At 41.1% G+C, this 14,588-nt stretch overlaps 1 protein-coding gene across 2 annotated transcripts; it reads right to left on the bottom strand.

Moving 5' to 3' along the window:
• Positions 1-3,682: 3,682 nt before the first annotated feature.
• On the bottom strand, positions 3,683-10,998 carry LOC146984903 (uncharacterized). 2 transcript variants are annotated; one of them, XM_085782508.1, is made up of 4 exons: positions 10,820-10,998; positions 6,600-6,795; positions 5,819-5,981; positions 3,683-5,724 (listed from the first exon to the last, which is right to left on the bottom strand). In XM_085782508.1, exons 2-4 carry the CDS (start codon positions 6,702-6,704, stop codon positions 4,034-4,036), a joined length of 1,959 nt encoding a protein of 652 aa, XP_085638634.1. In that variant the 5' UTR covers positions 6,705-6,795; positions 10,820-10,998; the 3' UTR covers positions 3,683-4,033. The 2 variants fall into 2 exon arrangements, with proteins under 2 accessions (XP_085638634.1, XP_085638633.1); XM_085782507.1 differs by having other exon boundaries at positions 10,824-10,998.
• Between the last annotated feature and the right edge of the window lie 3,590 nt (positions 10,999-14,588).

The raw sequence follows: 14,588 nt of genomic DNA, 5'->3' as shown, positions 1-14,588 counted from the left end.
GCGATTTTGTTTGGAAAGATAAAAACTGCAGCTCAGGACCGAGCTGAGCTCTCCGAGTCACGCTGGTTCAGGCCCGTTCTGACCTCATGAGAGGCACGAAAAAAATCTCTAAATAATGACTTGTTCACTTTGAAAGCAGGATGACTTGTTTCCCATTCAAACGCTGATTTTATGGGACATTTCATGAATCAACAGCTGAACCAAATTCATTTTAATTAGTCAACCAAATTTCATTATTGCAAAGGCAAAATCCAAAAATCTTTCCACATTTTGAAAGACTGAGCTTCAAAAGCACTCGGAAATGTCAGTTGAATAAAATGGGAACTAGATTTAAGTCATTGATTTGGATTTTTTTTTGTTTTGTTTTGTTTAGCATTGTTGGCAGTAAAAGACTCCCTGATGCAAAGTAATTTCCCTTTGGATGAATTCAAAGCAAACTGACTTGATACTCTTTCCCAGCTTTTGTGCGGATGATAATAAAAAAAATATTATATTACTGTTTATTATGAATTAGTGGATGTAAAAGCTCAGAGGATCTACAGCAAATGCAGCCTAATCCTCATTTATGCCCTTTAAAAACAACTGTTATGACCTCATATGATTCATAAATGCGGGTGATAAAAACATAACAGCTTCATAATGAATCATCTTTTAAGGATTAGAGCTCATCAAGACAACATAAAGAGTATTCAACAAAAGACATCTGTTCAACATCAGCTTTGACACGCAGAAAAATGCATCGGGACCACTTTCCATGACTGGATTCAACTCAGTTGTCACATGCAGTAGTAGGAGCAGTATGTGTTTTAAGTCATCACTTTCCTCTGTGAAAAAGCATGTGATGTGGAAAAATATGCATTTGTATGCACAATCTTAAATCCTGCCACAGTCTGGTTACAGCATTAGTGGCTGTGCTGCTTCACCAACATCAATCTAGACTGCCCTCTAGTGGTGGAGCAGGGTCTGAGTCTGTGGGCCCCTCATACACACTGAACCGACTGACCCACCTACCCAAACAACAACCACTATAACTACATGGATATAACTCTCAGTCAGCGCAGTTAAGCCTTAATAATCATTTTGTGAGGTGGACTTTATGACCGTAATTATCATTCTTTGTCTTTGAGTAGAAACATGCAATTAGCTTCTGGACAGCAACTTTTTCTTAGACTATATTTTTTCACATTTTGGGTAGCTGGTCACATTAAAACTATGCCGAATGAAAGATTAGCAAATCATGATCACAATGCATCCATGATTGTAAACAAAACTGTCATTCATTTACTCTGATACTGAAGCAAAACCTAAAAACATCACGATTCCCAGGCGAGTTTCGTTTGTTTTCCTTTTATTGAACTCGGTAAAACTACCTGAATTGTCTCCATGAAGTTGTGCCACCGCCACCACTGCTTCTCCATCCGAGCTGCCGACCAGGTTGATGATGGACAGGCCTGAACAACAGGCCTAAATACAGTAACACAACTTCCACTTTCCTGCACCCCATGCCTGCACCTCACCTAGGTAGCCATCTTTGACTCCCCCTTCGACTCTCCTGCGCCCCCCTGGGGACACCCACCTTACAGTTTGAAAATCTCACATGCACTAAAACCATACATCTTAAAAAAAAAAAAAAAAAATCTGCTTAATAAACCTATCATCTCATAAAGCTGCAGTCCTTTCACCCTGCAGCCCATCACAGATGCCTAACAACTATTTCAAGGCTTCCTTCATCTTGGATTCCATCTCATGCCCTCGTTACTTCTTCACCCCAAGAATGCAGGAAATTAGGGAAAGTATGCAGACTGACATGGTATGTTATTCTAGCAGCTCGTCTATGATGTTCATAGTGAAAGTGACAGGAGCTGTCACTGGGTCCTTGTCAGTCAGGCAGGCCGGCTGGCAGCAGGACAACAGACAGAGCAGGTGGAGAGGAAAGATAGCTCACATACCAACATGCCAGAGCAGCACAAAGCAGCCTGTGTTAGTTGGACACCACGTAGCCGCTTCCTCTTTTCCTGGCTTCACTGTAAAAGACCGTATTTGCAATACAATAAAATAATTACAATGCAACATGCAACTCATTCTTAATCTGATAATAGCTCCTTAGGTCTTGAGAGTAGAATATCTAATCAATCTGTATTCAACTTGTGCTCATGAGCTTTATCTTTTGACTAAAGTATTCAAAACAACATTCAAATAGTTTTTCCACTACTAGGCTCTTGTTTCTACCTCTGACAGATAACTCACTCAGGGGTTTATACTTTCACAGGAAAAACATGTACAAATATCCACAAAAGCATATGAAAATATTCTCTTTATACAAATAGATGTAAATTAGAAAATGGATGACAACACATCGTGATAAGGAATCTTGGGTGTGATCAATACAACAGAAGGCTAAATTAAAAGAAAATAAGGCATGTAGGGCAGGGCTCAAAGAATTACAACAGTGACACCTGATGTGATGCTTTGCACTGATGCCAACACATTGACAGACAACACACCTACACCTTCACTTTGAGAAGTTGCACAATGAAAGAGTAAGAGTTACTATGCTGCTCCACCAGGAAAATGTTTTACTTTTGAATGTGGCAGTCTTCCAGCATCGTCTACAGAGTTATGCTCTTGTCCAAACATGGAAAAATTAGTTGATATAAAAAGTTGTATTCTCTCCAAGTTCTGGGGCTTAGCAACCTGGGTGTAAATACCTTAGAAAAATATCTTTTTAACTTGAGCTTAATTTTCATCAGAGTGGCTGACCTTAACGGCAGATCACAGGAAGGAGCAAATCTATTTGTCTCTTAAAAAAATGCCTGCAGCAGTGATAAAATGCTTTTCAGCTGACAGCCCATCGGCACATAAATGCACCACCAGGAGCAACAGAGGCCTTTCATGATGGTTCAGCCGGCAGGTGAGAAAACAGGTTGCACCAGTTCTCACACCATCGCATCAGATAAAGGAGGGAAGCAGAAGCGTAGCCAGAAAAGAAGGGCCTCTATATGCAATTTGACACGAGGGTATACATCATGTGGCAGCAGAGGAAAACAGATGACATATTAAAAAATGCATATAAGGGACATTTCTTTGTTCAGGCAACATAGGGATAGTTTGTATAGTATATACTCTGAAAAGATTCTTGGAATAAAACTTGTTTAGTCAGCTCATGTACAGGTGACAGACCTGTAGCCTGTGACACAATACGCTGCTGCTATGTAACAAGCTTTTGTGTTTTGACATGTCTCACTACGCAGCCGTGCAATCCACACGTTTCAGATTCTTATCGCCCAGCGGCCACTGAATATTTGCTTTGAGTGTCAGTATGGCATGTTCTCGCAATTCACAACACACCGTCTACATTTTTATGTAATAATCAACAGCATTATATAATGAACCAAATTGCACTGTACAAATAGGTTCAGTGCAAAATTTGGATATATCTAGTGCTTGCTTAAGACAAAAAAAAAAAAAATCAAAGCCAGACTGAAAATTACAGAGGATTTCAGGAAGTAACAGTGTCAACAGTGACCTTTTAAAGTGTATAAAAGGAGAAGTAATAGGGGGAACCAGCCTCACAATTGTGACACTTGTGATACAGAATAACCTATGAAAGTGGACAGTGATTTAGAGGGTTCATACCTGTAGATCACAAGACACATTATAGTGATAAAACAACTCATCGATGTAACAGAGACAGTTTTTTAATCTACAAAAAAACCCCACAGCATCACAGAGAGAGTCAGGAATATCCAAAGAGTCCTCGATTGCCAGCTGAATGAGAAATGACACACTGCACATTTGACTGTTCAGTATCAGTAACAACAAGTAGATGAAAGTGTGTGCATGACAGTATCCACGTCATGTGAGGCAGTCTGTGGTTATAATAGCTTAAATCAGTAAAATGAAACATGCATAAATAATTTGCTCAAGCTGCTTCCCGAAAGGTTTGCAATGTCTTCATCATTTGTTAACATAATAAGGTGTCTGCAGTGAGTCTGTGGTATTTCGATGAGGTCTAAGATGTGGTGTCGAGGCTTTAATCCCTGAGCAGCCCCAGCTTCTTCAGAGCCTCACGCCGGTCCTCTCCGTTTTCTGCCCGAGGACAGATCAGCACACTGATGCCTTGTGATCGAGGCAGCTTATTAGAGTCTCCTGAGTGCTGGAAGGTGTTGTGGGCGAGCGTGGACCTCCGTGAGTTTGCCTCTTGACGTCCGGGCTGCAAATCCTCTGAAAACTCCTTCCTGCTCCCCAGAGAGGCGGGTCGTGGTCGATTGTTACGCAGCTGGCCGGGGCTCAGCTGGTTGCCGACACCGTTATCGGTCTCACTTGCCATAAAGTTTCTTAGACCCAGGCCAGATCGCTCCAGTGTGGCTGATTTGACACCTATGAACTTGGGCGGGGTTAACTTCTTGGTCAGGGTAGGAGGGGTAAGAGGGGGAGTATTCATCTGTGCTTTGACTTTGGCTTCTGAAGCATTTTGCAGAGCAAATGGTTCATTATCTGAGGGCAGAGGCCCGACAGAGTCGCTGAAAGCAGCAGGTGCTGGGAGAATATCAGGAGCTGTAGAAACAGATGATGATGACGACGACACGACAGAAGGTTGTGGAGGGACAAAGGTAGGAGGAGGGCTGTCGACAAATGTGCTAGACGGGGTCAAGGGAGGCGTCTGTGGAGTCGGTGAGCTGGCTGGAGAGTGAGGAGCTCCCCATGATCTTCTAGTCTGGGGAGAAAAGTTAGGGCTCAGAGCAGGACCTGAATCCGCCTCATTGCTTTTAAGCAGGCCAAGCTTACGGAGCGCCTCCATGCGGACCCTCTGGGGATCCAACAACGCCCGGTCACTGCTAGTGGGGACCGACTGCTGGACGTTGCCGTCAGAGCCGGCCACCGATGCCTTGTGGGACTTGAGAATAATGTTGGGAGGAAGCTTCTTGGGCTTAGGGGCCACAGCAGGTGGACTTTTGAGCTCGGCAGTAGCTTCAGCAGCTGGACTTTTGAGCTCAGGAGTAGCTTCAGCAGCTGGACTTTTGAGCTCGGCAGTAGCTTCAGCAGCTGGACTTTTGAGCTCGGCAGTAGCTTCAGCAGCTGGACTTTTGAGCTCGGCAGTAGCTTCAGCAGCTGGACTTTTGAGCTCAGCAGTAGCTTCATCAGCTGGACTTTTGAGCTCGGCAGTAGCTTCAGCAGCTGGACTCAACTGGTGGTCAGAGGTGATGGGTAGAGGACTCAGGGTGGGTGACACTTCAGGTGTCTTTGGAGCTTCCTGGGGGCTCGCAAGAGTTCTCTTCAAAGATGCTCTCTGACGTATCATGTCCAAGTCAATAGTTGGTCCTTGTTTGTATTGAGATATCCCTGCAGGTGGAGGATGGTCTGGGACTGTCTTTGTTTGTGCACGAGGAAGTGGTAGGTCCATGAAGTCCGAGGGGGGAGGGATCAGGTCCAGGTCTATTTCAGAGGCCTCGGCGGATTCATCAGGGCAAAGCTCTGAACTCTTGACGGTCTTTGGTTTGCCGTCTCCATCTGTGGATGCCGACAGCACCTGAGTCTGAGGAGCTGACGGAGGGTGTGATGAGTCAGTGTCAGGAGGTTCGGGTTGAGTCATGACACTCTGTGGTGTTGAGATGAGATCTTTTGTGTCGGCTGCTGAAACAGGGAAGGACTGTGGCTCAGAGGTTTGATTCAGAGGGTGAGGCTCAGCTCGTCCAAACTCATCCGACTTGAAACTGGAAATGTCTAATAAAGAAAAACACAGAGGGTGAAGTGAGTGCGCAATGTATGACACAACCAACAAAGAGATCATGTAGGGCAGAGTGTCAAAGAAGCATACCGTCTACTTTTGGCTCCCCAGTCTTAACTGCCTGCAACCCAGTATCTGATTCATCATTGGATAAGCCGCTGTCCTCCTGCACCTCCAGAGCCTCAATTGTTTCCTCCAGATACATGAGACATGCTCTCTCCTCTGGAGATAAGTGTTCCATACTGTCTTCACTCTGCCAAGAAAAAAAACAAGAAGACACTTTGTAATATATCACATATAAAAAGGCATTTTGACAGAAGGTCTCAACACTTCAGCAATCTCTGTCCTCCATCTAACCCTAAACACGGCGGTGAGAGACACAACAGAAACAATAGGTCAAAGCTGTTTTGTGTTCAAGCAGCAGCGAAGGGATGACTGATCACACCACCACTCCTGTTCCTGTTCCTGACTCCTTCAGTCTAGATTGGCCTGTCAGAAAAATTTATTTCAGGTGCCTGTTAACAGCTTCAGATCTTGTCCCCTCTGGTCATCTTTAAAAAAAAAAAAAAACACTCAACTTTCACTGGAGCAGCCACAAGGCCTCACTCTGAACAAACACAGGAGCATTTCACCTGAAACCGATTCACTTCCTCTAATTGTCTCCCCACTTAACCATCACATATTGACTGTAAATGCCCACGCACACGTCATTACAGTACAACGTGATACGCAAATCTCAGCTCTTTGATTCTCCTCTGCCCGAGTGAGGATGGCACTGTCAAAAAGTAGTGTTGTCTATCAGTATGTTGTGTTAACACAATAAGCAGTCAGTGGGACTGGTGACTGAATTGAGACCCACAGCAGCACTCACACAGCCAGAGTTCATGCTGATTACACTGTCGCAGCTCCCAGCACTGTCCATATTGCTCAAGGAATCCATGGCAACGCCGCCTGGCCACGTGTCACTCTTCGGCATTGCACAAAAGAAGAGGATGAGAGCAGGACTCGGGCCTCACAGTCCTGTTTTAATTGTGTAAATCTCGCCAAGAGTCAATGCGAGGAAGACTCTGAAAGGTCAAGGAGAAAAAAAAAACGAAAGAACAGAATGAAAAGACCAAACTGGAAGCAGACGAAATTTTTTCACAGTTACTGCAGAGCGATGATTCAAAGGATGAGTTTCTACAGCAGGTAAAGATGAGATGGAGCTGTAGACTGAGGCAGAGAGAGGTCACAAAATTAGTCAAGTAACAACAAAACAACACACTATTTGCCATTAGCGTGACAAATTAGCATCATAAATTAAAGATCACAGCTAAATGACCCTCATAATGTCATAACTCTCCTATTTACGTAACAAGGGGTGTTCACTGTGGTGATCTATCAAATATAAGCAGTTAGGCTAATTGCGTCATTAAATAAACTAATGGTTGAATGAGTGAACAGTTTATTTACACATAAAAACGTGGTCTGGATTCAAATGAATAAATCAAAGTGAAGATGGATGTTTGTGAGCGTAATTATAGATCTCCATCATGCGCGCTAATCAAGAATGGATGATTATGAGTTGATTATGAGCTGAAATGAAACCTGAAATTACTATTTTGATAATGCATCAATGCTTGAAAACTGACTCACATCTTAGCTTTTCTCTCTCCTCTACATTAGTGGACTGAGTAATCTAAGGGTATTGATGTTAGTTGGAAAAAATGATTTGCTGACAAAGTAATGGGCATGTTAATGGGTAGTAAAAACACTCATTAGATGCATGCTGCTCTAATATACTTTCCTATCACAACATGATCTGAATTACATTACAACATTATTGATTTTGGGTTAATGGCTTATTGCATCAGCAGCTGCTTTTTGAAGCATTTCACAGGAGGAGAATATGTTGCATCATCGTAGCATAGTCAGGTATTTCTGTACATGATCAGAAGATTTAAGCTTTTATTGGACAGTGTCCAGTCACTGTGATCCTTTTTTTTTCTAAAAAAAAAAAAAAAGGCGAAAAATCCTCATATTTGTTTGTGAATATGCATGACACAGTCACAGACGGCTGAACTGTCGTGTTTTGTTGTAGCACTACGCCGCTTATTTGTGTTTCCTACCTATTATCCTGTGTCAGGCCTGAGGAAAGCCAAGCAAGCCAAAAAAACTCAAGGGATTATTACTGGCTCCTCATCTTCTAAAGGGATACAAGGATGGGGATTTTCAAAATCCTCCCTAAAACACGGATGATTTAGAAACAAATGGAGCAGGAAATTAGTTCACAAGACCTTTTCAGAAAAGGCCACTTCAAGCAAAGTTCTTACCTCGTTACTTTTCCCTTTTAGGTACTCAGAGTGTATTAGTATGTGTCAGAAGCAGCTACCACCAACAAACAATGTTGAGACATGAGGGAATAACACTCGATCAACTGGGGTTCAAACTCTGCCATGGATTTTTGGTTAACTAGGTCACACAAATACAACACGCTACTCAAATACAAAATGTTTTGCAGCCTGTTACACATCAATCCGTCACGTACACACAGCTGCACAATCAGGTTCAGGTGTGTTCGCGGATGCAGAGCAAAAGCTAACTTTATTGTTCTCTTATCTCAGCGAACATTTGGTGAAACATATAAAAGCAACAGAATCAAACTTTCTCACCGTCCGTGAGTCAGTGTCACTGCTTGTGAATTAGCTGCCAAAAAGACACAAGGTTTCTCAGTCCTTGTAAAAATCTGCATGAGGGTCCTCTGAGGATGAAGGCAGAGACACAATAAAGCACACACAGTCCGAATGTCATTTATCTGTGAAATAATCTGTGTTTTGAGAAAAATGAGGGCAGCCACTGATGCTTCTTACAATATCCACTACTGCATGAACAACTAATGACAACGATTTAAAGAGGATGAGCGATCAATCAGTGAAATTTAAAAAAATGCAAGATAAAGAAAAAACAAACACAAAACAGGAGTTTAATTCAGAGTTGTAATCGTTACAGTGAGGTCACGTCAACTATATTTTTTCTCTGTAAATTTGTGGGTTTCAATGATATACTCTGCAGCTTAAGAATAATAGCACATTGTGGACATTTAAGAGACAGATTCAAATATTTTTAGACCAACTTTTTAGGCCAAAAGTGAATAAATACATAATTAATTCTGTTCCTCCCCAGAACGGAGACAGAGAGAGAGAGACGGCTTTGAAAAAGGGCTTTTGGAGATAAGTTCACTGAATGAATAAAGTATGAAAAAGTCAAATAATACATGCACTTTAAAGCCTTTAAATCAAGATGTCTGATCAAAATGTTCTGTGTGATGGTGTTGGATCCTCATTATGTCTACAGTCCTGTGGATTGCCTTCATTACTGTAGGTATATAACGCATGTGGTTTTTCATTAAGACGACATTCATTGCCATAGGATTGTATCAACTATTGCAAAATCAGACTTTACTTTGTTTTGTTGGTCTATTCCAGAGCAGTGGTTACTCAACGTTTTGGCCTGGATCGCCTTAAAATAAAAGGATGTGTGATTTATGAGCACTTCTTTTTCTTTTCAGGTTGTTTCATCAAAAAGAGAGAGCCAATGTTTGACAAGGCAGAAAAGCTAAACTAATAATAAATAAAACACATTTTAAAAAAATGAAATCCCCATTTTCCTAATACAAACTATGGGTACACTCAGAATTTCTACTTGAATTTCCAAGAAACAAGTGTCTGCGTGTTGACACAAGGAAAAAGATGAGAGGTTGAAGCTGTGGCGATAAATAAACGCACAATTCAACTTGGTGAGAGGGAGATTTTTGTGATTCCTCTGGTATATGTTGGAGGTTTTACCCCCAGGCTGGTTAATGTAGTGCACAGTAAAGAGCATTGACATTCTGGCCCGTTGACACAAAGACACACAGCAAGGACAGTCAGTCAGTGGGTAAAAAACCTGATCTCCAACACCTGCATTCACACATGTTTACTGGCAACAAAAGCTGCTCGACAAAGCACCACACAGGTCTCCCATAGAAAACTGAACCGGCTGCTCGTTATCGTTACCTCCCATAGGGCTGCTCTACTCAGATCAGCAGAGCGAGAGACAAATGTCCAAACTTCAGCAGCAACAGCCAACACCTATCAAACCTGAATCTGCAGGGCGGCAGCGGGTGAGCTCACTACACCCAGAGCTGAGTCAGGATTTAATAGTGACAGGAATGTCACTTTGCTTGCTGCCATGTCTTTTCAGACAAACCTCAAATTCAGCCGAGCAGTCTGATGTGATTGGGCGTTCCACTTAGAAGATAAAACCTCCGATCTGGGTCTTTAATGTGTTTACTGTGAGAACAGCTGCACAGTTTGTGAGCCAGCTTTATTACTATACAACCCAGAAATCATAATTTATGGCCAATAATGACAAATTACAGTGTGTTCATAAAGAGGGGTCCAAAAAAATGTGAGGTATGCCGTTCAAGGGCAGCCAATCAGAGACCTGGTTTAATGATTAACAGTAAACAAAAGTTCATGGTGAACACCAGGTTGTGCAACTCACCCTGCTGTGGTGAATAGAAATATTTCATTAATGTTTAGCTTGGCAGTTTGTCCCATTAAAATGACTATTATTGACATTTGTGTGCAAATATTTGTACCTTTTCTGTACTCACAAAATATTGAAAGACTAAACACTCTTCATCTGTGAAGAGTTATGGGCTTCAATTCAACATGAGAAGTGATTAATAATGATTTGTGGACAAAAATATGTCTAACAAATGATTGTTGAGTCTTTTGTTTGGAGCATTTAACCTGTCCATCCATCTCTATCCAACCGTGACTAATGATTACTGACACTGTCTGTGCAAACATGGTCAGTCACACACAATCTCATCATCTGCTCTACAGGGAAGAGAAAAGCCAGGAAACATGTTAAGTTTCCTGACTCACACACACACAGAGAGACTCACACTTGTCTAAACAAGGATTACATTTTAAGAAAAGCACTGATTTGTGTTTTTTAAGTAACTAAACAACCTTTTTCTTCATAACTTGTCACTGCTCTGTATACATGAGATAAACTGAGAGAAACAAGTTCTCTCTTCCAGGAGAATAATTTCCTGATAACTCACCCGGAGACGTTATAGATGACGTCTGGTTCAATGTCACAGCTGCTCGGATTTCAAATAAATAAATGAATATATATTTTAAAGTTGCGTCCAGGGCTCAGTCCATCGTGACGGTGGAACCACAGCCTCAGCTCCCTCCGGCCACTGTTCTTGGAAGTAAAACTACACGACGAGAAGTGACTGTCACTCACTACAGGTGGGAAATAACTTCAGCCAGGTGAGCCAATTGGCTTCAGGGCAGGTTGGCGTGCAGGCCAATCAGCGAGCACCTGACTGTGACGTTTGCAAGGGAGGAGCCAATGTAATAACCGCAGCCTAGTGGGTGCAACCTGCAGATCTATAAGAGATGTATTAGCTATATAAACACATGGCTTATATGTGTCTTACAGTTTATATAGCAGCAGCATGTATTCAGTATATTCAAAAGTGAGGAAATATATCATGTCATATAAATATTCAGACTCCTTGTAAAGTTTTTAAGACTTAGAATAGTGAAACTTTTACATTAATCTTTGAAAACGTACTTATTATCAATGAGCACTCCTATTGGCATGTAGTGTTTTAAACTGAATGTTCAGTTATGTTGTTGGAGGCTCCTGCTCTGAAGCTTCAGGTAGCCTACTTTGTCTGCAGATGCAGAGCACTGGTTGGCATGTTATATTCTTTGCACAGAGTTGACCTGAATTTCTCATGTGCAGAGCAAACTGGCTGAACTGCACACCTGAAAAATGAATGTTTCTTAATGGATAATGTTTCTATCTTCATTAGCCTATTGCCAAGGACAATGAGAACCAGCCACTGAGATTTTTCACAACCCGGTGACTCAAAATTAGGTCTTAATAATGGATTGAATCCTCCTACAGTATAATACTATCTATAAACCATAGTGATAATACAAAACTGTGTTCTGTTTAGTCTAAGAAACACAGATGCAGCGTGGCCTGTTTGTGTTCATTTCCATAGTGTGCAGGCTGGGTGCTTTGAACCCTCAGCACCATTGAGTGATACACGCTGGGGTTTTTTGAACAAAGCAGGTTTGTCTGCCGGTATCAGACTCACAATCAGTATGCAACATGACAATTTGTTTTCCAGGAACAACAGCATACATCTGTGACGTCAGTTGCATATCTATGAAAATGAGCAGATGTGTAGATTGATTATTTACATATCACACACAAACTATCATCATCTGACCTGCTTTTCTGTTAGGGGGTGTTTTTTTTTTAATGTTTTGTCAAATTTCAAAAAAGCAGATATTTCCATTTCAGCAGCAGTCATATCATTGTGTTAAAGATGTGACACATCCACAGTTTTACAGGATTCAAATGTGATTTCATTCCCACCCAGACCTTTATTGTCATTAGTGATGCATAAACTATAGCAATAAGTTAATTTAGATCTTATACATTTAATGGCCCCATTTGACTGTTTTACTATGAAAAGCCTTAGAAATATCTTAAAATAAATTAGATAAAGAAGAATTAGATGCCAAACGTACATAATTATTTTTTTATAACTTTGTGCTGAAATCCAAAGCTCTAAAATGAGACACCAGCAGAAACAAAACGTATTTCTAAATATGTAATTCTTGATTGGAGATGTCCATAGAAAATAGATAAGCTTTTAACATCCATTTATATTCACAAACTTCAGAATTGTTTTGCAATTAGATGAGTTGTTATCGCTGACATATTTCACAGAAGTTGGCATTTAAATTTCAGCTGCGGTCATTTTCATCTGTTGACTCATTTCCCTTTTGACAAGAATGAAAATTAATGTCAATCTGGAGCTGAGGCAGTTTGAAAGAAAAATGCCTAAAATATTTGACTAAATCTCTTGTTTCAACACAAAGTTTTTAATGTCACAGCAGTATGAAAGGTCTTCACAGGATAAAACCTTTAACTATAAGATAATGGTAATAAGTGGGTTTTAATGCAGGAGCAGATTTTCTGTGTGAAAGTGTTGGTGTCACTGCAGTGTCTGGATGTTTGGACTGACAGGAGAAGCTATGATGATGTTTGACTGTGTACCTGGGTCCTCTGTGCTCTTATCTCCTGTTAGGACATTACACCTGCACTGGCTCTGAGAAGTAGCTGTCCACACCTTTGGCAGAGAAATGCTTTAAAAAATGGACGTGAAGGGCGGCAACCAAATATTTCATCCTGGCACATCCGCTGACCTTGACTGCCCTCTGACAAATGGAGCCACTCTGACGGCGTCAAAACACAGTGGCAGCTCGACTGTGATACCTGCAGTAGATCTACAGGGTGTCAGAATGTGACAGGCAATTCTGGCAGAGACGGGGAGGAGGAAAACAAGTTGCATTATGTCATCAAACAAGATGAGTGAAGAGACAAGAGTCGTCATTTCTAATTGCGCCATTTATTAGTTGTACAATTATGAAAAATAATCATAAAAAAGACTGGAAGCCCAAGATTATTTACAATCTTTTTTTTCTGAAGTGAGGTCCCTCTTCTGAGTCGTTGTTTTCTCAAACTTTTTTTTTTTTTTTAAATCACAGGGTATTTATTCACGATATGTTAAAACTTTATAAGACATAGTCCTTTTCTCTCTTTTGACAAACGTCAAAAATTATACGTACATACATACATATACATATATATATACCATATATATATATATAGATATATATATATATATAGTTATCTATAAAAGCAAAAATCATTCAAGTATCAAAATACAGACCGCTAAATTCATGTACAATATCATTCTCATCATTGTTGTCATCAGATTAGTCCCAGAATATCTCTCCTGATCCTCAGCAATGTGCAAAAGCAGAACAGGACCAGGCTGATGGCTGAAGGTGCCGATATCAGCGAGCTGAAGACAGTGTACCATAGAGTTACAGTACTGGCCTGACAACGTACCACATATACAACAGTTAAATCAAAACGACCTAACTACGTACCCAAATACACATCAGCTGACCAAAAAAAGTACCATTAACAGTCAACATACTGGGAGTTAGCTAGGAGAGACATGCTGCACCCTATTGTTCTGTTCTGCAGCTATAAATCTAAAGAAGTACCAGCCTGCATGGCAGGTTTGGTGAATAATCTTGTCTAGATTAACTGAACAAAGAAGCAGGGAAGGAGAGGGAGAGTGTGAGGTGCAGTAAACCACACCTGATCCAGTTCCTGCTTTAGGACACGTCACTGTCCCATAAAACGTTTAAAACATTAAAAAAAAAGAGAGAGAGAGAAAACTTTCAAATCAAATAAAAGCCATCTCCTGTTAACACCACGATAAAACAGTCTTTGTAGTGTCAGTTCCTCTGCCCTTTAAGTTTGGTTAGAGAGTTCCTCCTGTGCAAGATGACATCATTTATCACAGCTATACGTGTGTGTGTGTGTACACTGTGGATGAGAAGCTGATGGTCATCGTGAGACGCTACAATGTTTGGATACAGGACAAATCATCCAGAAAGGACTGTGTACCTACAGTGTGAGGTCTCTAACTGACAGTTTGTACCATTGTATCATAACAAAACAAACAAAAAAAACTGTTCCTCATTTCAGCCACTTCCACTTTAACTACAAGTTCTGCATTGAAACTTGCAGGTACTGTACATCCCCTGAAAGAGTAAACACGAGCTCTGTGTGTGGAGCCAACCATTCATTTCTTAGGAAATGCAGACAGCATAACAAGAACATCTGGATGGGACGAGCATTATTTTCTTTCTGGACAGAAGGCTAAACAGAAGTGTGTGTGGGTTTGTGTGTGTGTGTGTGTGTGAGATGAAGTCGG

Source organism: Trachurus japonicus, chromosome 7, assembly GCF_045865225.1.
Source record: "Trachurus japonicus isolate A0001 chromosome 7, Traja_1.0".
In the NCBI taxonomy this organism is placed as follows: domain Eukaryota; kingdom Metazoa; phylum Chordata; class Actinopteri; order Carangiformes; family Carangidae; genus Trachurus; species Trachurus japonicus.
This window is presented reverse-complemented; position numbering and strand designations above follow the sequence as displayed.